Source organism: Lathyrus oleraceus, chromosome 1, assembly GCF_024323335.1.
Source record: "Lathyrus oleraceus cultivar Zhongwan6 chromosome 1, CAAS_Psat_ZW6_1.0, whole genome shotgun sequence".
NCBI classification, from domain to species: domain Eukaryota; kingdom Viridiplantae; phylum Streptophyta; class Magnoliopsida; order Fabales; family Fabaceae; genus Lathyrus; species Lathyrus oleraceus.
Genome location: NC_066579.1, coordinates 272,444,974 through 272,469,806, shown reverse-complemented (window position 1 = coordinate 272,469,806; position 24,833 = coordinate 272,444,974). Strand labels below are relative to the sequence as shown.

The window sequence follows — 24,833 nt, the reverse complement described above, 5'->3', positions numbered from 1 at the left end:
ACTTGATTAGATCCATCTTGGATATCAACCAAGTAGTATGATTCAACATATACTGGTGCAAACGCTTAGTAGCCCACGCCAAAGCACAACATGTCTTCTCAAGCATAGAATACCGAGACTCGTAATTGGTTAACTTACTGAGGTAGTAAATAACATATTATTTCTTACCAAATTCATCTTGCTGACCAAGAACACATCCCATACTCTCTTTAAGCACAGTCAAATACATGTTCGTAGGTCTTCCTTCAACAGGCGGAGAAAGAATCAAAGGCTCAAGCATATATTCTTTAATACTGTTAAAAGCTTTCTGGAAATCCTGAGTCCAATCACAAGACTGATTTTTCCGAAGGAGCTTGAGTATAGGCGCATATGTGGCAGTCATATGCGATATAAAACTTGAAATATAGTTCAAACGACCGAGAAAACCTCTGACTTGCTTCTCAGTTTTTGGCGCAGGCATGCCTTATATTGCTTTGACCTTGGCAGGATCAACTTTAATACCCTTCTCACTAACATTAAAGCCCAACAACTTACTAGAGCGGACACCGAATGTACATTTATTGGGATTCAAGTGGAGTTTGTACTTCCTCAAATGCTAGAATAGCTTCAATAAGTGCTCAACATACTCATCTCCAAACCTTGATTTGGAAATCATATCATCAACATAGACCTCAATCTCTTTATGCATCATCATATCATGGAAAAGAGTGGTCATGGCTCTTTGGTATGTTGCACCAACATTCTTCAAACTGAAAGGCATCACTCGGTAACAAAATGTTCCCCAAGGTGTAATGAATGTGGTTTTCTCAATATCTTCGGGTGCCATTTTTATCTGATTATAATCGGAAAATCCATCCATGAAAGAGAAGACATTAAACTTAGTTGTATTATCTGCCAACATATCAATGTGTGACAGAGGAAAATCATCTTTAGTACTAGCTTTGTTCAAGTCTCTATAGTCGACGCACATGCGGAATTTTCCATCCTTCTCCGGAATAGGCATAATATTGGCCACCCACTGAGGATATTCTGAGGTAACAACAAAACCGACATCAATTTTCTTTTGGACTTCTTCCTTTATCTTCACTGCCATGTCAGGATGAGTTCTTCTTAACTTTTGCTTGACTGGTGGACATTCTGGCTTCAATGGCAATCTATGCTCCACAATATCAGTGTCAAGACCTACCATGTCTTTATAATACCAAGAAAATACATCAGAGTACTCTCAGAGAAGCTCAACCAACCCCTTCTTAACCTCTGGATGAAGTTGTGACCCAATCTTGACCTCCTTGATATCATCTTCGGAACCCAAGTTAACCAACTCAATTTGTTCTTGAAACGAATGAATGGTTATTTCCTCATGCTCAAGCAAATGGGATAACTCATTAGAAACGTCTCCATCATCATTCTCTTCCTCATCTTTGAACACAGGGAAATCAAAGTTCGGAGAGGGAGTAAGGTCATTATTTTCAATGGGTTTGAGAAACAACCTGCATAATGATTTGATATTTTGATTTTAGAAATATAAAGTGCAAACAAATATAATGCAGATATCGGAAAAATTATTGTCTATTTATGCTTTTTGTGATTACCATTTTCAGAAGAAAAAAAAGCAAAAAGTAAAAACAACATAAATGTGGATGAATAAAATCACATTTTATTGATGATAACTGAAAATGCCTGACAATGTTTTCACTTCTCCCTTAGGAATAGGAGAATGATTTTTCTATAAATAATAAGGTATATTAATTTTAACTATGAATTATAACAGGAACATCAACACCAACCCAACTGTTGCAAATTTGTCCATGTGTTACAAAGTTGGCACCGTCTTCTTCTTCATCTTCATCTTCATGAAGGATCACAACTAAGTGTTGTTCTTCCTTATGGATGAACCCTCTGCTATGGAAAATCTGTTGCATATCCTTGACTTTCTTCTTGAACGGGCCTTGCTTGAATCCCAAACCGGCTCGATTCCTATTCTCAACCACTTCCACGATGCAACCCCAATTGTCTGTGTCACCAGCCTGAACAATCTCTTGTGCATCTTTCAAAGAAGACATGGATGATCCAGTCTTCTGGATCACATTAGCCATAGTCAAAGCTTGGAACGGAGTTCCAATAGCTTCCTCGGCTTCAACATACGTGAAAGATGATAAATGGCTCACCAATAGTGCCTTCTCATCTCCAACAATAACAACCTTCCCATTCTTGACAAATTTGATCTTTTGGTGTGGAGTTGACATGATAACACCTGCTTCATGAATCCATGGCCTACCCAATAAACAACTATATGCCGGGTGGATATCCATTACCTAGAAAGTAATTTGGAAATTGCTCTGACCAATCTTAATTGGGAGGTCAACTTCTCCAATGACGATTTTGCAAGAACCGTCAAACGCCTTCACAATCACACCACTATATCTCATAGGTGCACCTTGATAAGATAGCTTTGCCAAGGTAGACTTGGGTAGAACGTTCAAAGATGAACCGGTGTCTACCAAGACTTTGGACAAGGCATCCTCCTTATAGTTCATAGATATGTGGAGAGCCTGATTATGATTCCTACCTTCTTCTGGAAGCTCCTCATCATAAAAACTCAGATTATTGCACGAAGTAATGTTAGCAATAATGTGATCAAATTGATCAACTGTAACATCATGTTCAACGTAGGCTTGCTCAAGCACTTTTTGCAAAGCCTCCCGGTGTGCTTCAGAATTCATTAATAGAGATAAAACAGAAATCTTGGAGGGCGTCTGGAGTAGCTTCTCCACGACTTTCAACTCGCTCTTCTTTATCAAACGGAGTACTTCATCATTGTCATCCTTATTCTTCAAACCTCTGGACTCACCAGACTGACAGATTGGAGTGTTAACAAGATCAAACAAAGGAACAACCACCTCGGCCTTCTTTCCAACTACGAGATTCTTAATAGCCTTTGGGAATATTGGACTGAACACTCAACCACTTCGGGTCACCTTGACAATGTCAGCAATGCTTACTACCGAAGTAGCTAAGGGAAGAGGAACCTCTTGCCTATATTTTATCATAGTAGCATTGTACTTGTAAGGCATAAATTTATCAGATTCGTATGGGATTGAGCCCACCAACCGTATCACTAACGACGATACTGATCTAATGCTTCTCTTACTGCTACCATACTGAATCACCACTAATTTAGGAGTTTTGAAAACTAGAACAATCACATTCACATCATCATCTGGATTTCTAGCTTGGTGGATGTGAACCATTCCTTCATCCATTAACCTTTGAATATCCCTCTTCACAATCACACATCCACATGGATTGACACTACAAATGATACAACCGTCATGATCATGATCACATTCACTAATCTAGCATAAAGTCTTGTGAAGCTCTACCAAGGATCTTCGGATACGTCGGACATCATAAACATTATACTCATTGGGACAACCGTCCACCATATTTGCAGAGAAGTTACCATGAGCGGGTAACAGATTGACTTTAACATTCGGTGCACGGTCCTTAAAGGACACCATCCCACTTATTACCAACCATTGAACCTCGTATTTCAATGGATAAAAGTTCTCAATATCATGCTTATACCACCACGACAGAGGTTCAGGCTTAGGCGAAGGACTTCTTGGCTGAACTAGATTTTTGACAATAAGAGACGGATATAATTCGGCATAGGACATCAGAGTAGGGTCAAACGTTACCTTCTTCCTCTCATATTTGTTATACTGGTTATTATTGTGATTATTGTTATGATGATTGTTGTTATGTGTACATTATTATTATTGTTGTTGTTGTTGTTGTTGAGGTTAAACTGAGGCTGATTGAATGGAAAAATTATTGGCAAACATTGGAATAACAGAAGACACTTGATGATGTTGTTGATGAGATCTGGAACTCTTCTTCATATAAGGCTTCCTTCGCCTGTCCACAGTCACTGAATTAGTTTCTCCATCCTTCTTTTTCGAGAAACCACTCCCATACTTCTTATTGGTTGACGCTTCTTCTCTAGACAATCTGCTCTCACGGACACCTTCCGCTAGACGCGTCCCCATGTTCACCATCTCAGTGAAATCATTGGGAGCACTAACAATCATAGTAAAATGAATTCAAATTCTTGAGAAAGATCTTTGTCATTTATTTTTCTTCCAACAGAGGATTGATCTGAGCGGCTAGCTCTCTTCATCGTTGCGCATATTCTTTAAATGTCTCTTTGTCTCTTTGAGACATAGACCAAAGTTGGTCATGATCAGGTGCCATATCTATATTGTGCTTATACTGCTTAACAAAGGCCTCACCTAAGTCATTAAAAGTACGAATGCTACCACTGTCCATACCCATGTACCAACGAAGAGCGGCGCCGATCATGCTATTATGGAAATAATGAATGAGCAACTGGTCATTATCTGTTTGGGTTGACATATTGCGGGCATACATCACAAGATGGCTTATAGGGAAAGTGTTCCCCTTGTATTTCTCAAAGTCAGGGACCTTGACCTTAACATGGATCTTCACATTGGGCACCAAGCAGAGCTCAGAAGCGCTCTGTGCAAACAAATATTTTCCCCTCGGGGTCTTCATTTCCTTCTTTAGTTTTTGAAACCAATCATTCATTTCATTCATATTTTCATACATATCTGGGCCTTCAGACGACTCAGAATGGTAAATAGTCTCTTCAAGTCGAGGCATGACATGCACAACAGGAGAAGGCGTAGACATGAGCGAGAGAGATGCTGACATAGGAGCAATGGTAGGAGCATAACCCTCAGGCACATAGTTTTGAGGCCTTCTCCAAGGAAATCCGGCAGGTATAGAGTGTGCAGGCTGGTTGACTGGAGCCACAGACATGAGCGTTAAGGTAATCTCGGAGATAAATGTCCGTTGTTGCAGAGTTGCAGAAGCTTAAGTCGCCTAACTCTGAACTGTGATGAGAGAGTCCATAAGAGCAGTAAGTCTAGCAACCTCCTATTTTAGTTCGTGATTTTCTTGCTCTAATTAATCCATCTTGCGTTGATAATTAACACGAGTGTTGTACTGATTCGTCAGCTTGACTGATACAAAGATGAAGATCATGAGACACTTGGCCGAAGGGCTAGAATACAAGAAACCTCTGATGAAAATGATGCATGAATGCAAGGTTTTTTATTTTATTATTTTCATGGAACATACAAAGTCTTTTTGCAAATATTTTAACAATAGTAATCAATAATAACAATTTGAGTTGACCATAAAATCTCATTTTTATTCATAATATTTGGAAGGATTACACTGAGTATAATTTCAGAAACCAAAATAAAAATACAAGAGAAAAGTAAAATAACATCCTAAGGATCCCTAGAAACTGCATCAGATGAACTGACTGTAGGTATATACTTCCTTCGAATGCGTCTGATCTCTGACTCGTAGGCGGTCTGCATATGAGCTTTATCGGTGACGAACTGATCAACGATCTTCTTTCAAGCACCAGAATACTGAGGGATACTAGAGGAAAATAAATCCTCGGGCCTTCTCTCAACTGTACGATCTTCGAGGATATTAATGAGTGCACCCTTGTCTTTCATCTCCTGTTCCAACTTCACTTGCTTTCGATTCAAAGCATGAAATCGTTCTTCCCAAAGGCCATTCTCTTGCTTCACTTAGCTAGTGCGTCTTCCAAATCCTCTATGTCTTGGTTAGGGAGAGTTGATGGCTCAACCACAACCATAAACATAGGTCTTTCACAGGCATAGGACATAGGTATTCTTCACCTAACTAGTGTAGGGTTCCAAAGCTACACAATTGCATGGACCAAGCTCGACTTTTCCCTTCCTATGTACACTATGCCAAGCACGCACCATCCTACCCTTCAAGTTTTGGGGATCTTTACCCTCTTGATAGAACATACCTTCTAACTGAATTTTGTTAGGTTTATCCTTCAAGGGGAACCCAAGTTGATGACGAGCCAAAGCAGAATTGTAGTTGATCCCTCCTTGTGTACCAATGAGAGGCACATTAGAGAGTTCACCACAAATATCAATAATCTTCAACCCACCGTATACATAATTATACCAAGTAATATCATCATTAGTGAGAGACATAAATCTCTGGGACCACCGTAGACATTACTTATTCTCTAGGAAGACTGGTGAGGCAAGTGAAAAATAAACCACTTGTACAGAAGAAGGATGCAACACACAATGGTTCCACTACCCTTAGAATTCCTTAGATGTAAGGAGAAGTACATGTCACCCAACAGAGTTAGAACAGGATTCCCAATCAAGAAGATTCTAATGGAATTAACATCGACAAAGTTATCAATGTTAGGGAACAATGCTAGACAATAGATAAACAATACGTAGATAGCCTCGAAGGTGTCCATACTACCGGATTGAGCAAAAGTGGTAGCTCTCCCAATCAGAAACTTAGAAGTCATACCTCGGAATCCTCATTTCTTCTTCATATTTGCATCAATCTTAAACTTCCTCAAATGAAGAGCATCAATTATGACTTGATATTTCAGAATCTCCTCTAATCCATTAAAAGGCACCTTGTCAGATACAAGTATACCCAAGAGATAGACATACTCCTCCAACGTAGGCATAAGCTGATAATCAGGAAAGGTGAAGTGTAGCGGGAAATTCATGATCATTAAGCTATTGACAAGCTAAAGATCAATTAACAAGAGTCGCCACCGCGATTTTATTATTTCCAAGGGAAAAGGGGAAAAATGCGAACAAAACCCAAATAGTAAGAGGTTTTCAAATAAAAACTAATAAAAATCAGAGATCACATGTAAGGGGGTTGGTTACACAGAGGGAAGGTGTTAGCACCCAAAGTGTCCTAGGTACTACTAGGGAGCCCTTTTTGTGTGCATATGTATTTTGTACAAAGTGATGTTTACAAACAAATAGAATGAGGGGATGAGAAAAGAATTGATTAATTATATTTTTTGTGTTTGACAAGACCTTCGGTCTCGTGCCTACGTACCAACATATAAATGAGGGATTAAAACCTCGTAGTTCATGCTAGAAATTTCAAAATGAGTGTGTTGGTTTTAACAAAATTTGAGTTTGAAAGACACAAAGGCCTAAAATGGTTTGAATGAGTTAGTTCTTTTTGGCTTTTTGAAAGTTTAAGTCAAGTATAGTTAAGTTTATTTACAAAATTGATTTAAAAAAAGAAGTTTGAAAATGCAATGGCTCGGAGTGATAGATGGTGTCTTCTACTCGCGGCAAACTGTGCACAATGGGAGGTGGCACAGACATGACCGGGCTAGATGCCGGCATGGAAGCAAAAGTGGGAGAGAAACTTTCTGGCACAAAATTTGGTGGCATTTCCCAAGGGAATCCAGCAGGCAGATTCGGAGCGAAGTGAGCGGTGGCAGTAGGCACTGTAGAGGTAACTACTTCAGAAATGACAGTCCTCGCGGGAGGAGTTGCAGGAGTTTGAGAAGCCTGGCTCTAGGAAGCAAGAACTGACTCCACCATGGCAGTCAGCCGGGCAATCTCCTCTTTCAAGTCTCGGTTCTCTTGCTCAAGGTGTTCCATGATCTTTGAATAATTGGCTCGAGTGTTGTACCGGTGAGTCAGCTTGGCTAAAGCATAGAAGAACACCAATCAGACACCTGGCAAAAACCTGCTTATGCAAATGATGCATGAAATGCGATGCTTGATTATTTTTATTTCCAAGGAACTTACTATATCATTTGCAAATATATAAAAATTGAAATGGCAATTGCAATAATTTTGATATGACCAAAAATCTCTTTTCATTTATATAAATTGGAAGGATTACACTGAGTACAATTTCAGAAACCAAAAATAAAAGATACAAGGGAAAAGGAGACTAGTCATCCTAAGGATCCCTAACAACAGTGTTAGAAGACCTGGATGAAGGCGCGTACTTCCTTCGAATGCGACGAATCTCAGTCTCAAAAGAAGCCTTCATCTGAGTCTTCTCGAGGACAAGGTGGTCAATAATCTTCTTCCAAGCAACGGAAGGCTGAGGCATGCTAGAAGATGAAACCTCTGGCTTTCTCTGTCTCTTCGTCACTAAGTCTTCAAGTAGCTCAATCAGTGCGTCTTTGTCCTTAGACTCTAATAGTAACTCTTCATACTTCTTGCTCAAAGCATGGAAATGCTCTTCCCACATATCCTTCTCTTGCTTCATCTTGATGAGCGCGTCTTCCAACTCCTCTACATCCTGTTTAGGGGGAGTTAATGGCTCATCCACAACCATAGACATAGGTCTTTCACAAGGATAAGGCATCTTTAATTCCATAGCTTTCTTCTTCACCCAAAGAGTGTAAGCTTCCAAAGCTACACAATTACGCGAACCAAGCTTGGACCTTCCTTTCCTATGCACATTATGCCAAGCATGCACAATCTTTTGCTTCAAATGTTGGGGATCTTTACCCTCTTGATAGAAAATACCTTCTAACAACATGTTATTAGGTTTGTCTCTAAAGGGGAACCCAAGTTGACGACGAGCCAAAGCAGGGTTATAGTTAATTCCTCCTTGTGTACCAATGAGAGGCACATTAGAGAATTCACCACAACTATCAATAATATCCAAACAGCTTAAAGATGGGTCATACCAAACTATATCATCATTAGTGAGAGACATAAGTCTCTGTGACCACCTTAGACGTTGTTAGTTCTCCACAAAAGCAGGCGTCTGAGGCAAGTGCGAAATAAAGCACTTGTATAGAAGAGGAATACAACAGACAATAGTTCCACCACCTTTAGAATTCCTTAGATGCAAAGAGAAATACATATCACCCAACAAAGTAGGCACATGATTCCCAATCCAGAAAAGTCTAATGGCGTTAACATCAACAAAACCGTCAATGTTAGGGAACAAAGCTAATCCATAGATGAGCAAAACAAAGATAGCTTCAAAAGCATCTACACTACCAGCTTGAGCAAAAGTGGTAGCTTCCTTGATGAGGAAATCAGATGGCAATCCAAATAACCCTCCTTTTTTACCCAATGAGCCTTTATCTCAGACTTCTTCAAGTGAAGAGCTTCAGCAATAATACTAGACTGGGGAATCTCCTCCAATCCACTAAAAGGTACTCTACTAGAAACAGGTATCCCCAAAATATGAGAATACTCCTCCAAGGTAGGCACAACCTGAAAATCTGGGAAAGTGAAACAATGGTAGAGAGGATCATAGAACTGCACCGATACACTCAAGAGTCCTTCAACTACATCAGCAGACAAGATGGACAGAAACTTCCCATGACGTTGTTTGAAGTCCAAGGGATTTAATACAAAAGATGCTAGATTCCTTAACTCTTTCAAGTCGGGACATCTGAAACTGTACTTCTTAGTGTTCCTTCGTCCATAATCCATGGTCTGAAAATATTTGCAAATGATACCTTAGTTCCTTGAAATTTTGTGTGATGGATGTTATGATGCGCATGAAATGCATGAATGCAACAATCACAAATAAGGGATCACACACAAGGCAAAAAAAGGTCAAGGGATGAATCAAGTCATTGTCAAGATCAATCATCCATTTTGGTGGATTATGGTTTTCACCTTATCAACACCCAAGTTCCATTGATATTGATAAGACTTGATTAGATCAACCAAGAATCGAGGGTTTGTTGTAAGTCACGAGCATGGAGTCTGGGTAAGAACCATCCCAAAGGAGTGAACTAAGGATAAAACTTGTAGATCATGTTCTAAAAAGTTCCCAGAATCTTAATTCCATCTATCGGATATTACAGGTTAAGATGACTGACTCATCGGCCCATAATATTCTCAAGAGAAACTTGTCTGAGTGTAGTATCGCGTAAAAACTGTTATCAAGTCTACACTTGAACAGTTTCCGCACTACGTCCTAAATAGGCCAAGATGGGTTAGGTGTTCTAAGGTCCTCAGCTTCTCAGACCCAATTAGAAATAGTATTGCCTAACCACAAATACTTGTGTGACATTCCCAAATCCAAAGGAGTCTCCACTGAGCAGATGGATCTCAAGCCAACTTGTTAAGGACTACTCCACACAAGTCGAACATGACTATACCATCCTCCTCTCTTAATTGCACTCAAGTTCGGGTTAGAACTTATCTCACCACTCAGAGATCACCAAGCACAACAAGCAGATTATATCATACATACATATATACAAACATCACATATATACAAACATCACATAAGTAGGCTAAACCCACTGGAGACTACTTCCCAGCAGAGTCGCCACTTAATTTCTATAGCGGGAAATTCATGATCATTAAGCTATTGACAAGCTAGAGATCAATTAACAAGAGTCGCCACCACGATTTTATTGTTTCCAAGGGAAAAGGGAAAAAATGCGAACAAAACCCAAATAGTAAGAAGTTTTCAAATAAAAACTAATAAAAATCAGAGATCACAGGTAAGGGGGTTGGTTACACAGAGGGAAGATGTTAGCACCCAAAGTGTCCTAGGTACTCCTAGGGAGCCCTTTTTGTATGCATATGTATTTTGTACAAAGTGATGTTTACAAACAAATAGAATGAGGGGATGAGAAAAGAATTGATTAATTATATTTCTTGTGTTTGACAAGACCTTCGGTCTCGTGCCTACATACCAACATATAAATGAGGGATCAAAACCTCGTAGTTCGTGCTAGAAATTTCAAAATGAGTGTGTTGGTTTTAACAAAATTTGAGTTTGAAAGGCACAAAGGCCTAAAATGGTTTGAATGAGTTAGTTCTTTTTGGCTTTTTAAAAGTTTAAGTCAAGTATAGTTAAGTTTATTTACAAATTTGATTTAAGAAAATGAGTTTAAAAATGCAATGGCATAAGGCCAAAGTTTCTATCTTTTTGTAAAAGTGGTCTAAGTTTAGAACAAAAGTTGTTCACACAAAGAAGTTTTTAAAAATGGAGGGAGAGATTTGAAATTAAAGAAGTGGGGAGAAGATGAAGAGACTGCCCTAGATACAAGAAACTTAAAAGTTTAAAGTTGAAAAGATCTGACCAAATGGGAGCAATCCAATAGACAAGTATGTCAATAGAAACCCAGAATTCCCTTGGACTTTTTAGAATCAAGCAACACACAAATGCACAATAATATCAATCTTGGAGAGCAAAGGCATCAAATAAAGATGGCCTCTTCCAAGCTTATCCACTTCATGATCTTCTTCAAAGTGGCCTATGTATCAGATGAAATCCACAAGTCACAGGTTTAAAGTAACAACTTAGCAATGATCAATGTTGTAGATGGCTCTGGAGAGATCTTGAATTCAAACTTGCAAGTTCTTGGTTCTTCAACAAATTGTCATTGGCCAAGTCCACTAGCAAAGGAATGTTGCCTAAGTTTTAAGTCCAATTAGGGAGATCAAAACAACAGTCCACTTAAAGGTCTTTTAGGGTTTTGTTATTATCATGTGCATTAATGGTCTAAGACCAATCAAACAAACAAGGCAACAAAGTATATCACACAATATGGTCCAAGTGGACAAAGTGAAAATTGCATAAACATAAACAATTAGAATGATATGTACAATGACAAATGATAATATAATACTAAAAAATAAATTGCATTAAAGGTAAAAGCTTGAAAGTAAAAGTCAATGGTTAGTAAGTTAATAGTTAGTTTTGTTTTGCTTTTTTTGATGTTAAGACATTCTTTGGAGAACACTCAACCCAATTGCCCCAAGCATGGATCCTTGAACCAAAACATCTTCCAAAGGAAGGAAAGAAGGTCAAGTTTCCACACAATACCATGGAAGAGGGGAGACTTACAATCTCACTAACTAAAATGTTTATGCCTTTTATGTCACAAATTTAGCGCTATGTTAAGCAATCGTAATTGGACTTATGTAGAAGTCACAACTATTTGAGGCCGGGCAATAAACTTTTGGTGTTAATGCATGTTGGAGACATAGTATTATGAACTATGCTCATTAAACATACCACACACACAAAAATATGCAAAGGTGTGGCCTAATCTTATCCATACTCATGTTAATCTTTCAATCAACTAGTATTAGGACTTTGAGATGTCATTGGCCAATTGAAATGAATGGATGAAGAAGGGGAATTAGATGAAGAGAAAAAAGGATGAATGAGATCAAAAATTGCTCAAAGGAGGACTTTTACCAAATTAATATTATTCATTCATTTTGGGAGATGGAATGTACATTCCATCAATCCCCTAAATCCAATAATATTAACTTGACAAAGTCAAATCAACCTTGACCAAGGCCCAACAACAAATAATAAACTCAAATAAGTCAATCCAAATGGTCAACAAAATTAAAATGGCATTTAGTCAATTAAAAATATTAAAATAAGGCATTAAATTCAAATACGTTTTGTCCAAATCCTAAAATCACATCAAAACACCAAATAAATGGCCATGTGATTTATCATAGGTTAAACAAGGTCAAAGGACCTTGGATAAAAAAATTCATAATTTTTGGACACTTAAAAATAATTTTAAATAATTAAAAATAAATGAAAAATCAATTAATTCATGAAAAATATTAATAATGATCTAAAAAATGATTTTAATTCAGAACATGAAAGAGAAAAATATTTGAAATTTTTTGGTGAAAGTCCCATATTTTTTTGGATCAATATTGAATTTAATATGAATTATTGAAGAAAATGAAATAAAAAGGAAAATCAGAAATTGCAAAAATATGTGGACCTTCATATCTCCCTCATTAATTGAGGTGGCAAATCTGATGATCCACAGCGCGTGTTCCACTAACACGTGAGTCAACTGCGTGGCAAATGTGTTAATCAAAAGGAACAACTGAGATTATAACGTGGAGCAAGTATCACACGGTCTAGACCTGAGACAACTTATCACCGGTGCCAGAGCTCCGGTTGTCTTCTTCGGCGAGCCTCGTCGGACTGGTCATCATCAACCATCACCAAAATTTCAAACAGGGACATGATTTTAAAGAGAAAACATCATTGAGCACGAATATCACCTCCATTTCTTCCAATTCCAACTATATTGAGAGATATGTGGAATTGAAAAATGAGGTTCATGATCTGAGTTGCTTTGATTCAGCATCAAAACAACTCAAACACCTTGCCTACATTGGTAGGACTTCAGCCAACACAGTAATCAAGAGAATTGAGCAAGAAACAAGGAGAATAGAAGAGATCAAATTTTCTGCAAAATACCTTGAATGGAGGTCTGAGCTTGCTAGATCTTAACTGAATCATGCTTTGCTTCACTCCAATTGCTTGCAGAAGAGGAATGGAATGGCTTAGAATCAAAGGACTCCTGGAGAATTGAATTCCAAAACAATGGAGATTCAAGCTCAAATTCAACTGAATTTTTCAGGCTTATCCTCTTGGTATGAAGGGTTTTCTGTGGGGAATCAAAGCTTGCGCAGTGTGTGTGTTGATCATGAGCAATTGAGCTTCAATTTATAGAGAATTCAAGTGTTAATTACACACTCCATTCAAGTTTCCAAAATTGGAAAAGTAATGTAAGCATCTGCATGGGCGCGTATAGGCCCATCAAATGATTGCTGAAAGTCCAAATTTGAAGTTCAGAAGTGTTGAAGCAAGCTTGGAATGCAAGGCAATTAAACATTGATACTTGAAGTTGGATCCATGACACATGATACCATCCTGTTTAAGCCATGCGCAGCCTATGCATTTCTCCTCCAAAATGCATGAATTTTAGCTCTTTGGAAAGGTGAGATCAAGAGGAACAAGTTTGATGTTGAACACTTTTTCATTTGGAGCTTAGAACTTGGAGATATTTGAGGTGGAAGTTTGGAAAAATTTGACATATTGAAAATTTTCTAAGTGTCGAGCCATATGTCTCAATATTCCACCTTGCTTAACTTTTTATGGGAGCTTCAAATGAGAAAAGTGTCTTCATCAAAGTTGTATCTCTATCAAAGACATTAAAAATGGTCACCAGTTTCATGTCATTTGGATTTGAAACGATAGAGTAATGCATTTTTGAAGTTTGGCAAAATCACTTGATCAATGGTATAGGTCAAAAGTGACCTATAATGTAGCCTCATATCACATGTGCAAAGAAGTTCAATTAGCTCCCACTCTAAACATAAAAGTTGAATTAGAAACATTTAATTTGATTGTGCAACTTGGAAATCTTAAATCTCATAAAAATTGAGCAAGTTATGATCTTGGGAAGTTGACTTTCCAATTAGGGTTTAGACAAAATGACCTATAATGTTTCAACATAGAAAATGATTTTCCAAGAAAAACTAGCTCTAGGTCTCAACATTAAATTTTTCTATAATGTAATTTAGAGTAAGTTTTCTCTTCGAATAATTTTCATATGGTGAAAATTGTAGGAGATAGGGTCTAGGGAGACCCAGTTTTGATCAGATGAATTCATCTGGCCAACCACCATCAACCAACTTTCTAATTTCCAATTCTCTTGACTTTCTTGGCTCATGGTAGATAACATATGCATGAGATGATGAAATTTGAGGTGTCCCTTGAGAAATTTGATCAATTGATGAGATAGCTTGTAGAAGAAGTTACTTAAGATACCCAGTCAGACTAGGGTTTCTAAGGCAAATCACCCTCAAACTCTTAAAGCAAACTTGATCCATATAACATGTGGAAGAAAATGGGACTCATACATGATGCTCATAACCATTATTGAATCAATTCTTGATGGTGCTCTTTTGTTCATGAGGGTCTCAAACCCTAGATGTGATCAATGAATTAAGGAAATCACGTCCCTTCCTACAAAAAGAGTTAGACAAATACAAAGACATATTTTTGGTTTTTTGGTTAGTGAAATGATAAAATACAAGTATGATATAATCACAAAGTGCTTGGCGATCTCTCCCAAAAAAAACCAATGAAGAAAAGGGGTAAGGAGGATACCAAGGTATGATCCCAATACTAATGCTTATGATGAAATGCATGAGGGATCTTAGAGTCAAACTTGGGGTCTTACATGAAGCATAGGTAGAGAGGATCATAGAACTAAACCAACACGCTCAAGAGTCCTCCAACAACCTCGGTATACAACACAGACAGAAGCTTCCCATGACATTCTTTGAAATCCACGGGATCAACTACAAAGGATGCTAGCTTCCTTAACTCTTTCAAATCTGGATATCTGAAACCATATTTCTTAGTGTTCCTTTGCCCATAATCCATGGTCTGAAAATATTTGCAAACACGACCTTAGTTCCTTGAAATTTATTTTTGTGATGAATGTTATGATGTGCATGTATGCATGAATGCAACAATCACACACAAGGGTTCACACACTAGGAAAACACAAACAAAGGTCAAGGGATGGATCAAGTCATCGTCAAGATCAATTATCCATTTTGGTGGATTAGGGTTTTCACCCATCAACACCCAAGATCCATTGATATTGATGGTAATTGATCGGATCAACCAAGAATCAATGGGTTTGTTGCGAGTCACGAGCATGGAGTCGGGTTAAGAACCACCCCAAAGGAGTGTACTAAGGATAAAAACATGTAGAGAATGTTCTAAAAAGTTCCCAGAGTCGTGATCCCATCTATCGGATACTATAGGTTTGGATGACTGACTCATCAGCCCATAGTATTCTCAAGAGAAACTCGTTTGAGTGTAGTATTGTGCAACAACTATTAACAAGTCTACACTTGAACGGTCTTTGCACTACGTCCTAAATAGGCCAAGTCGGGTTAAATGTTTTATGGTTCTCATCTTCTCGGACTCTCAGGTCGGAGAAAGTAGTGCATGTCCACGACTTACTCGTGTGGCACCAGTAACTCCAAAGGGGTCTCCACTGAGAAGGGGATCTCAAATCAACTTTTTCAGGAATGACTCCATCAAAGACAACATTGACTATACCCACCATCCTAATCATAAGTTCTCTCAAGTCCGGGTTAGGACTTATCTCACCATACAGAGATCTCCAAGAACAACAGACAAAAAATATCATACATACAATATATACAAACATACAAACATCAATAATTAACAAATATAATACACACAAAAAGTAGACTAAACCCACTTGGGATTAATCCCCAGAAGAATTGCCACTTTTTTTCTATAGCAGTAAATTCATGACCACTGAGTTATTGGTTAACTCAATGTCAATAAAACCAGACTCACCACCATTCTTTTTTTATTTCCAAAGGAAAAGGGAGAAAGTACGAACAAAATCCAAAGATAAGAAGTTTTCAAATCAAAACTAATAAAATGTCAGAGATTACAGGTAAGGGGGTTGGTTACATAGAGGGAAGCTATTAGCACCCAAAATATCCTAGGTACTCCTAGGGAGCCCTTTTTGTATGTACTTATTTTGGTTGAAAAGATGTTTGTTTTAAACCTAAAATGAGGGGATGACAAAAGAATTCATTATTTACAGTTTTGTGTTTGATAAAACTTTTGATCTTATGCCTACGTACCAACATAAATGAGGGATAAAAACCTCGTAGTTCGTGATAAAAATTTCAAAGATGGGTGGATTAATTTTAATAAAAGCTTAAAGATCTTTTGTTATCAATTGGAGAATACTCAACCAAACGTCCACCGATAATGAGGGCTTTACAACATTTAAGAGGGATGGCTCCAACTCAGATTAAATCAACAAGTATGCCTCTAACTCCTAGTAAATGGAAAGTACTACACTCAACATATCATGGAATGGGAGAATTACATCTCAACCAAGGATAACTCAAATCTTAATGCTTTCCTTTTGAAAATCTTAAAAGGAAAAAGGCACCAAGTGGCCAAAATGGTTAGATGAGATTGTTAGTTCTTTTTGTTTTTTTGAAAATAAAGTCAATATGATTAAGTCTTTTTACAAGTTTGATTAAGAAAATAGTTTTAAAATCAATGGCATGAGGCCAAGGTTTCTACACATTAAAACAAGTATAAGTTGAAAAAACAACAAGCAAAGAAGTTTTGAAAATGAGAAGGAGATTTTGAAATTAAAGAAGAAGGAGGTGGAGACGAAGAGGCTATCCTAGACAAGATTAAGAGTCATGAGTTGAAAATATCTAACCCATGGGAAGCATCCACAAGACAATAGTGTCATATAGAAACCCATTTACTTTTAGTTGTCAAGCAAACAACAAAGCCATAATCATTCAGGCAATTATTAAGAAACCCAATGGTATCAAATAAAGATAACCAATCATCCAAGCTAGCACTCCAAAGAAATCAATCTTCAATGTCCTTTATAAGTATCAGTTTAAAAATTCCTTGAAACATACTCGAAGAGAAAACATCAAATAATAACAATAAGATCAAAATAAAAATTCAGACAAAGAGAAAGAGTGTACTAGATAAACCAAAGGGAGTCTCTCAAGCTTGTATCAGATGAATGACATTGGCCATGTTTTTGGTCTCAAATTAATGGCATTGGCCAAGTTTTTCTTCCATAGCTCAGGAATGTTTCCTACTCTAAGTCCATAGGTCTAAATCAAGTCACAGACAAAGATCCAACAGTCCACCAATGTGTTTTTTTTGTATTTTTGTTTTTATTAAGTGTTTTAAGGTCCTAAGACCACAAACAAAATATGATCACAAGCACAAATATATCACAAGCACAAAATATAATGGCTCAAGTAAGCAAAAATGAAAATAACTGAAGCATAAATATAGGCCCGAGTGGGCAAAGAGCAAATGACTGAAGCATAAACAATTTGCATGAATGTAAATGACAAGGAATGATAAAGTGCAAGAATTTAAATTGAATTAAAGTAAATGAAAATAAAATTAAATTTTATTTGTCAAGTTAGTATGTTAATTTGTGCCTTGACGCAAATTTAGCGCTATGTTAAGCAATCGTAAGTAGGATTATGTAGAAGCCATACCTATCTGAGGTCGATCAATAATAATGTTGGAGTTAATGCATGGTAGAGACAAGGTATCCAAGACAAAGCTCCTAAAGCATACCACACACAAAAACAAGAGAGGATGGGCCTATCTCAATCAAGCTTATGTTGATTCATCTGACATAAGGTCATTGATGAATCAACTAGCTAATGATCCATGCGAAGTCATTGGCCAAGAGATGATTAGGAAAGAAATGAAATGAAAATGGAGAGATGAAATGAAGGGGATCCCAAATTATTCAAGGGATGAACCTCACTTGATCAATACCATTCATTCATTTGAGGGATGAAGTTTTAAATTTCATCAACCTCCTAAATCCAATGGTATTGATCAAGTCAAGGTCCAATTCAACCAAGACTAAGACCAAGCAGAAGTAAGGTCAACATAAAGTCAATACAAAAGCTCACCAAAGCATTAAATCAATTAAACTAATTTACAACATTTTAAAAATGAAGAAAAATTAGTTTTCAAATATCAAAAACCTAAAACCCCTTCAAAACACCAAATAAATGGCCTAGAAATTTATCATAGGTCATGTAAGGTCAAAGGACCATTGACTAATTTTTTTTGCATTTTTCAAAAGTCATTAGTAATTAAAAACTAATTAAAACAAATTAAAAAACACAAAATTCACCAAAAATATCAAACTTAATCCAAAAATTAATTTTAAATCATAAATGGGAAGAAGAAAATATTTGTGAATTTTTGGTGTTGGTCCCATGATTTTTGGATCAAAAATGAATTTATGGTGAACTTTAAAATAAAAATATATTTAAAAATAAAATTAGAAACATAAAATAAAATAAAAAAACAGGAGCCATCAGATCTCCCTCATTAATTAAGGTGGCATATCTGATGGTCAAAAACACGTGTTCCACCTGTACTCTCAGTCAACGTGCCACACACATGGTAATCACAGACAAAAGTTCAGATTAGAAGATGAGAGAGAGAGATCTAAGGGTGAGGGCCTTGCCACGCCACCACCGGAGCCCTAGCTCCGGTTTTCTTCTCCGGTGAGGGTCACCGGACTGTCCAGACCAACCTTAACCAGAAATTTATGGATTTAACATCATTTTAAAGGAAAAGTTGTAAGGATCGTGAGTATGACCTTCATTTGTTCCATCTCTCACTCTATAATTAGAAAAGTGAAGATCAAACTAGAGATGTCCGACCTGAGTTGCTTCGAATCAAATCCAAAACAACTCAATCATGTTGCCTACATTGGTAGGACTTCAGCCAACACAAAATTCAGTTCAGATCTAGAGTGTGAAGGGAGAATAGAAGAGATGAAGTTTTGTGAAATTCACCTTCTGTGAGCTACTTTTGAGCTTGGTTCTTGATGCAATTCTTCATGCTTGCTCTTCCTCTTGCTTGTAGAAACTTAATGGAGTGGAAAAGGGATGAACCTTTGGAGTTTTTGCTCACAAACTTGAGTTGAACAAAAAATCAGTTTCTCAAGAAATATTCAAAGGATTCTATGGTGTAAGGTTATGGCAATGTCTAGCAAAGTTTGGGTAGTGTTCTCTTTTCAACTCTGAGCAATGATCTTTGATTTATAGGCCAAGCAAATGATATGTGCACCTTTCCAATTTTGAATAAAAATGAGAAATTCTTGGTGCATTGGTGATAGAACAGGCCCAACTAATGATTTAAATCCACTCTAAATAGTGCAAGGAGGTTACTGAAGTCATCACACAAGGCCATGCAAAGTCGTGCATTGTTTAGAGCTCAAAACTTGGCAAAACAAGCCATGGAAAGACCTCATGCGCAAGTCCCTCATTCCTCATCCAAATGATATGATATTGGACTCTTTGGAAATATCTCATCATAAGGAATAACTTTGATTTTGTGACTTTTTCAATTTGAAGCTTGGAAAATGGAGAAAGATGGCCTTGAAGGTGGAGATAAGAAACATACTTAAAGATGTTTCTAAGTTAAAAGCCAAATGACCTCTCTTTCCACCTTGAATAACTTTTGATGTGAGCTTCAAATGAACTTGGCTCCTTCTACAAAGTTGTATATATTTCAATTATATTCAGTTTGACCATACATTTGGAACCATTTGGAGTTTGGATGATGGAGTTATCGATTTTAAAAGTTGAGGATATTTGCTTGTTCAATGATGAGGACCAAAATGGATCTACAATGCTTCCTCATGGTACATGACTTTGAAAGTAGAATTTGATCTTTATCAAAGATTATGGGTTGAATAAGACACCCTGAAATTAATCATGAAACTTGGATCATCTTCATATCATTAAAAATGAGGAAGTTATGGCTCTTGGAAGTTGACCTTCTATCTAGGGCATAAACAAAATGACCTATAATCTTTCACCATAAAAAATAACTTTCCAAGCAAAATTAGCTCTTGAGGCCAACATGAAAAATGTTTGGAATGTTATAAAGATTACATTTTCTCTTGGAGTAATTTTCATATGACAAAAATTGAAGGAGATGGGGTCTAGGAAACCCTAGATTTGACCAGTTGACTTTTCTGGTCAACTTCCTTGAATCAACTTGCATACTTGAAGTTCCTTTGATCTTAGTGGCTCATGGAGGATCATATATGCTTGTGATGATGTAAAATTAAGTATCCCTTGATATCTTTGACCAACTATTGAAGAAACTTGTTGAAGAAGGCACATAAGATACCTAAATGAATTAGGGATTCCTTGATAAACAAGCTTCAAACTCTTGATGAACTCTTGAATAAAATGAAAAATAAAGAACATGGGGATCCATATATGATGTTGAGAACCAATGTGTACCTTTTCTTGATTGGTCTCTTGCATTAAGGGTCTCAAACCCTAGTTGTGGGCTTAGTTGGGCACAGATGGACACACATACTAGTGGGGCACATACATTTTTGATTACTTTCTAGGTGATGGACATTAACCCATCTTGCAGTTGTCTTATAGGACAACCTTGGATCCATTTGTAGGAGTTGTCTCCTCCACCCTTCACCGAAGGTTGAAATTCATAGTAGATGATAAACTAATAGTCGTCGAAGGAGAGGAAGACATGTTTGTTAGTCACCTCTCATCATTCAGATACATAGAAGCGGATGGAGAAACACTAGAAATACCTTTCCAAGCTTTGGAAATTGCAACGGTCAGTCAACGAAAGAACGTTTCCAAGAAAGAAAAGTCAGTCTTGCCAAGGGAGAAGATGTCAGAGTTTATTAAAAGTAGAGATACATTAGATTGGGGAAAGTTGTTGGAGATACCTTAGAAGAAGGATCAGTCCAGGATGGGTTACAAACCGGCTAATAAATAGTTTCAGAAGAATAATCAGAAGAAGCTTTGCACTCTCCAAGAAACTTTCCACAGTGCTGGGTACACAAGTGAAGACCGTGTGGTTGTAATTGAAGAAGAAGATGAAGGGATACCCAACTTGGTGTGTCGCTGCTTGCCGAATACCACTCTCAACAATTGCAAGGCCATCGAGATTCCTGAGATGATTTATATTTTTAAGTAATTGGCTGTTTTCTAAATAATAATAAGTCCTTTGCTCTACCCAAGGAAAATGGAAAAACTTTATAGCCCCCCCCCCCCCTTTTGTTTCAATGACTTATTTACGAATAAAATTACATTTTGTTTTCAATTAAGATCTTTTTTCTTTCATTTCAAGTTTTCTTTTTGAAAAAATGGTAATAAGTCTGTCATACACTCTCATTCCTAAGACATCATTCCTAAAAAATAAATAACCAAAAAAATCTTCCTCAATGCAGATTACTAAATGGAGCTATCGAAAAAACACTATTATAATCCCTTACAACTTTGAATTCCCGATTAACAAGCGGAAGAAGGCGATGAGGATGATTTCGAGCTTCTTGAAGAGCTAGCCAAACTGTTAAAGCAAGATGACAAAGAAATCCAACCTCATCAGAAACTAGTGGATGTGATCAATCTAGGAATTGAAGAAGATAAGAAAGAGGTCAAGGTCGGCGCTGCCTTAAATGATGAAATCAAGAAAATATTGGATGAGCACCTACGTGAGTACACAAATGTGTTTGCTCGTCCGTATTAAGATATGTGATGACTAGATACAAACATCGTCGTACACAAGTTACCACTCAAACCAAAGTGTTCGCCAATCAAGCAGAAATTAAGGAGGCTAGACTAAACATGTCACTAAAATCAGAGAGCAAGTCAAAAAGAAGCTCAACACGGGGTTCTTAGTAGTTGCAAAATATCCATAATGGGTTGCTAACATCGTTCTAATCCTAAAGAAAGATAGAAACTCAGAATGTGTGTGGACTATCAATATCTAAATAGAGCCAATCCTAAAGATGACTTCCATCTGCCACACATTAACGTGTTGGTAGATGACACTGCTCAATTCTCGATCTTCTCATTCATAGACAGATTCTCTAGTTATAACCAGATAAATATAGCTCCCACAAACAAGGAGAAAACCACATTTATCACCCTTTGGGGCACCTTCTGTTATAAGGTAATTCCTTTAGGATTGAAAAACGTTGGGGAAATGTACCAAAGGGAAATTGTAACTCTCTTCTATGACATGATCCACAAGAAGATAGAGGTATATGTTGATGATATGATTGCCAAATAACAAATTGAAGAAGATCACATAGTCAACTTCCAAAATATGTTTGACCATCTGAGGAAGTTCAAGTTACTCTGAATCCCGTAAAAAGCAGCTTTGGAGTCATATCAGGGAAATAATTAGGGTTTATAGTCAGCTAGAGAAGGGTCGAAGTTGATCCTGACAATGTCAGGGCCAACCAGGATATGCCAGTCCTGAGGATAGAAAAAGAGGTTTATGGATTTCTAGGGAGATTAAACTATATTGCTAGGTTCATCTCACATCTTACGGCTACTTGTGAACCAATCTTCAAGTTGCTCAATAAAGATCAAGCCATCGAGTGGAATGAAGGTTGTCAAAAGGCCTTCGACATAATCAAAGAATATTTGTAAGAGCCACATATACTAATACCACCGATTCTAGGAAGACCAATGATAACGTATCTAATAGTACTTGACGGTTCAATGGGATGTGTGGGGGGGAAATAAGATGAGACCGGAAAGAAAGAACATGCAATCTACTACCTGAGCAAGAAATTCACCAATTACAAATCCAGATATTCTCTCTTGGAGAAAACTTGTTGCACTCTGGTCTGGGATGCTTGACGTCTAAGACAATACATTGTGTGTCATACTACTCTGCTGATATCTAGGATGGATCCTATAAAATGTATTTTCTAAAAGCCGACAATGACCGGAAGAATATCCTGGTGGCAGATGTTATTGACTAAGTACGACATCCAATATGTCACACAAAAAGCTATCAAAGGAATTGTGTTAGCAGAACACCTTGCTCATCAGCCAATGGAAGATTATCAACTTATACAGTTTGACTTCCTCGACAAAGATGTTATGGTGATAAAGGATTATGAGACCTCAGGTCCAGACAAAGGACCTGAACCAGGATCACAATGAAAACTCATATTTGACAGTGCCTCAAACGCAGAAGGATGTGGAGTCGGGGATGTCATAACTTCTCCAACATGTTACCATACCCACTTCACATCTAGGTTATGTTTCACCTGCACTAATAACATGGAAGAATATGAGGCATGCATCCTAGGAAACGAAGAAGCAATTGACCTAAGAATCAAGACCTTAGAAGTATACGGAGACTCTGCTCTCATTATCAATCAAATCAAAGGAGAATGGGGGACATATAATGCTAAGCTAATCAGGTATCGAGACCATGTTCGGAAGATGATCGCCTACTTTGATGAGATCACTTTCCATTATATTCCTCGAGAAGAGAATCAACTAGCAGACACCCTAGCCACTTTATCATTCATGTTTAAAGTTAAGTGGAACAATGAGGCACCTTCTATAAGGATTCAATGTTTGGACGAACCAATATATTGCGTAAAAGTTGAAGCGGAAATGGATAATAAACCTTGGTTTTACGACATTAAACGGTTCCTTCAGAAACAAGAGTACCTTGCAAATTCTTCAAGCAGATATAAGAAAACACTCAGAAGATTGGTATCACAATTTTTCCTCAAGAGTGATGTACTTTACGAAAGAAATAACGACATGGTCTTACTCAGATTCCTAGATGGATACAAAGCAGACATGCTTATCAAAGAGATTCATGAAGGATCCTTTGGCACTCACGCCAATGGGCATACAATGGCTAAGAAAATTCTCAGAGCAGGGTATTACTTGTTGACTATGGAGTCTGATTTCTTCAAATACATCAAGAGGTGTCGTAAGTCTTAGATATATGGGGATAAAGTACACATACCACCAACTCCCTTAAACGTCTTAACTGCTTCGTGGCCCTTCTCCATGTGGGGTATATACATAATTTGGATGATTGAGCCAAAAGCTAGGAACTGGCCTTTCTCCATGTGGGGTATATACCAACTGGAGATCATCAATGAAAGGCTATCTCTTCTTGAATAATTAGGAGTCTTTGACTATGATCTTTAACTTCCCCTTCACACAAGCATAAGAGTGAAATTTCATCAAGTAATCTTCAACCTCATGAAGATAACATTGCCTCTCATTGAGAGAAAGTGGTTCTTCATTCCTTCAGAATGAGTTATAGGTGAACTCTTCTCTATGCATGGAAATGTTATAATTATGGATGAAGTTTCATTTAACCTAGGGCTGAAAAGTTATTGGTGAAGATCATGTTGTTTCGTAAGAAAAATCCAGCTCCTTCTTCCTCCACTAAAAAATTTGGTAGTCTTAAGATCCTGCCTTAGTTTTTATTTGTTCCTTCGCCTCTTATGTCTTTATTTTTCTAGTTCTGATAATAAATTGTCTCTCCCGAGATCCAATTCTTCGTGTAAGCTATTGGATCAAAAAGAGTAAGTTTGTTTCTAGGATGGATCTTTTCTTGTAATCTAATTTTTTTCTTTCTTTTATTTTTGCTTAAGACTTGTATATTTATATTCTTAGGTAAATTTGATGTATTCTGTCTTAGCCTCTGATTGTATAACTAAAGAAATTTCTATGGTTAATTGGATGTATCAAATGAGTCGAATGAAAAAGAAATATCAAGTTAAG

General features: G+C 37.3%; 2 protein-coding genes across 2 annotated transcripts; one reads left to right on the top strand and one right to left on the bottom strand.

Moving 5' to 3' along the window:
* Nucleotides 1–1,751: 1,751 nt before the first annotated feature.
* On the bottom strand, nucleotides 1,752–4,094 carry LOC127102949 (uncharacterized). The gene is made up of 5 exons (XM_051040265.1): nucleotides 3,813–4,094; nucleotides 3,424–3,725; nucleotides 2,979–3,312; nucleotides 2,345–2,855; nucleotides 1,752–2,254 (listed from the first exon to the last, which is right to left on the bottom strand). Exons 1-5 carry the CDS (start codon nucleotides 4,092–4,094, stop codon nucleotides 1,752–1,754), a joined length of 1,932 nt encoding a protein of 643 aa, XP_050896222.1.
* Nucleotides 4,095–23,357: 19,263 nt separating this feature from the next.
* Nucleotides 23,358–24,038, top strand: LOC127102943 (uncharacterized). The gene has a single exon (XM_051040257.1). The coding sequence runs from the start codon at nucleotides 23,358–23,360 to the stop codon at nucleotides 24,036–24,038; it is 681 nt and encodes a 226-aa protein (XP_050896214.1).
* The last annotated feature ends 795 nt before the right edge of the window (nucleotides 24,039–24,833 follow it).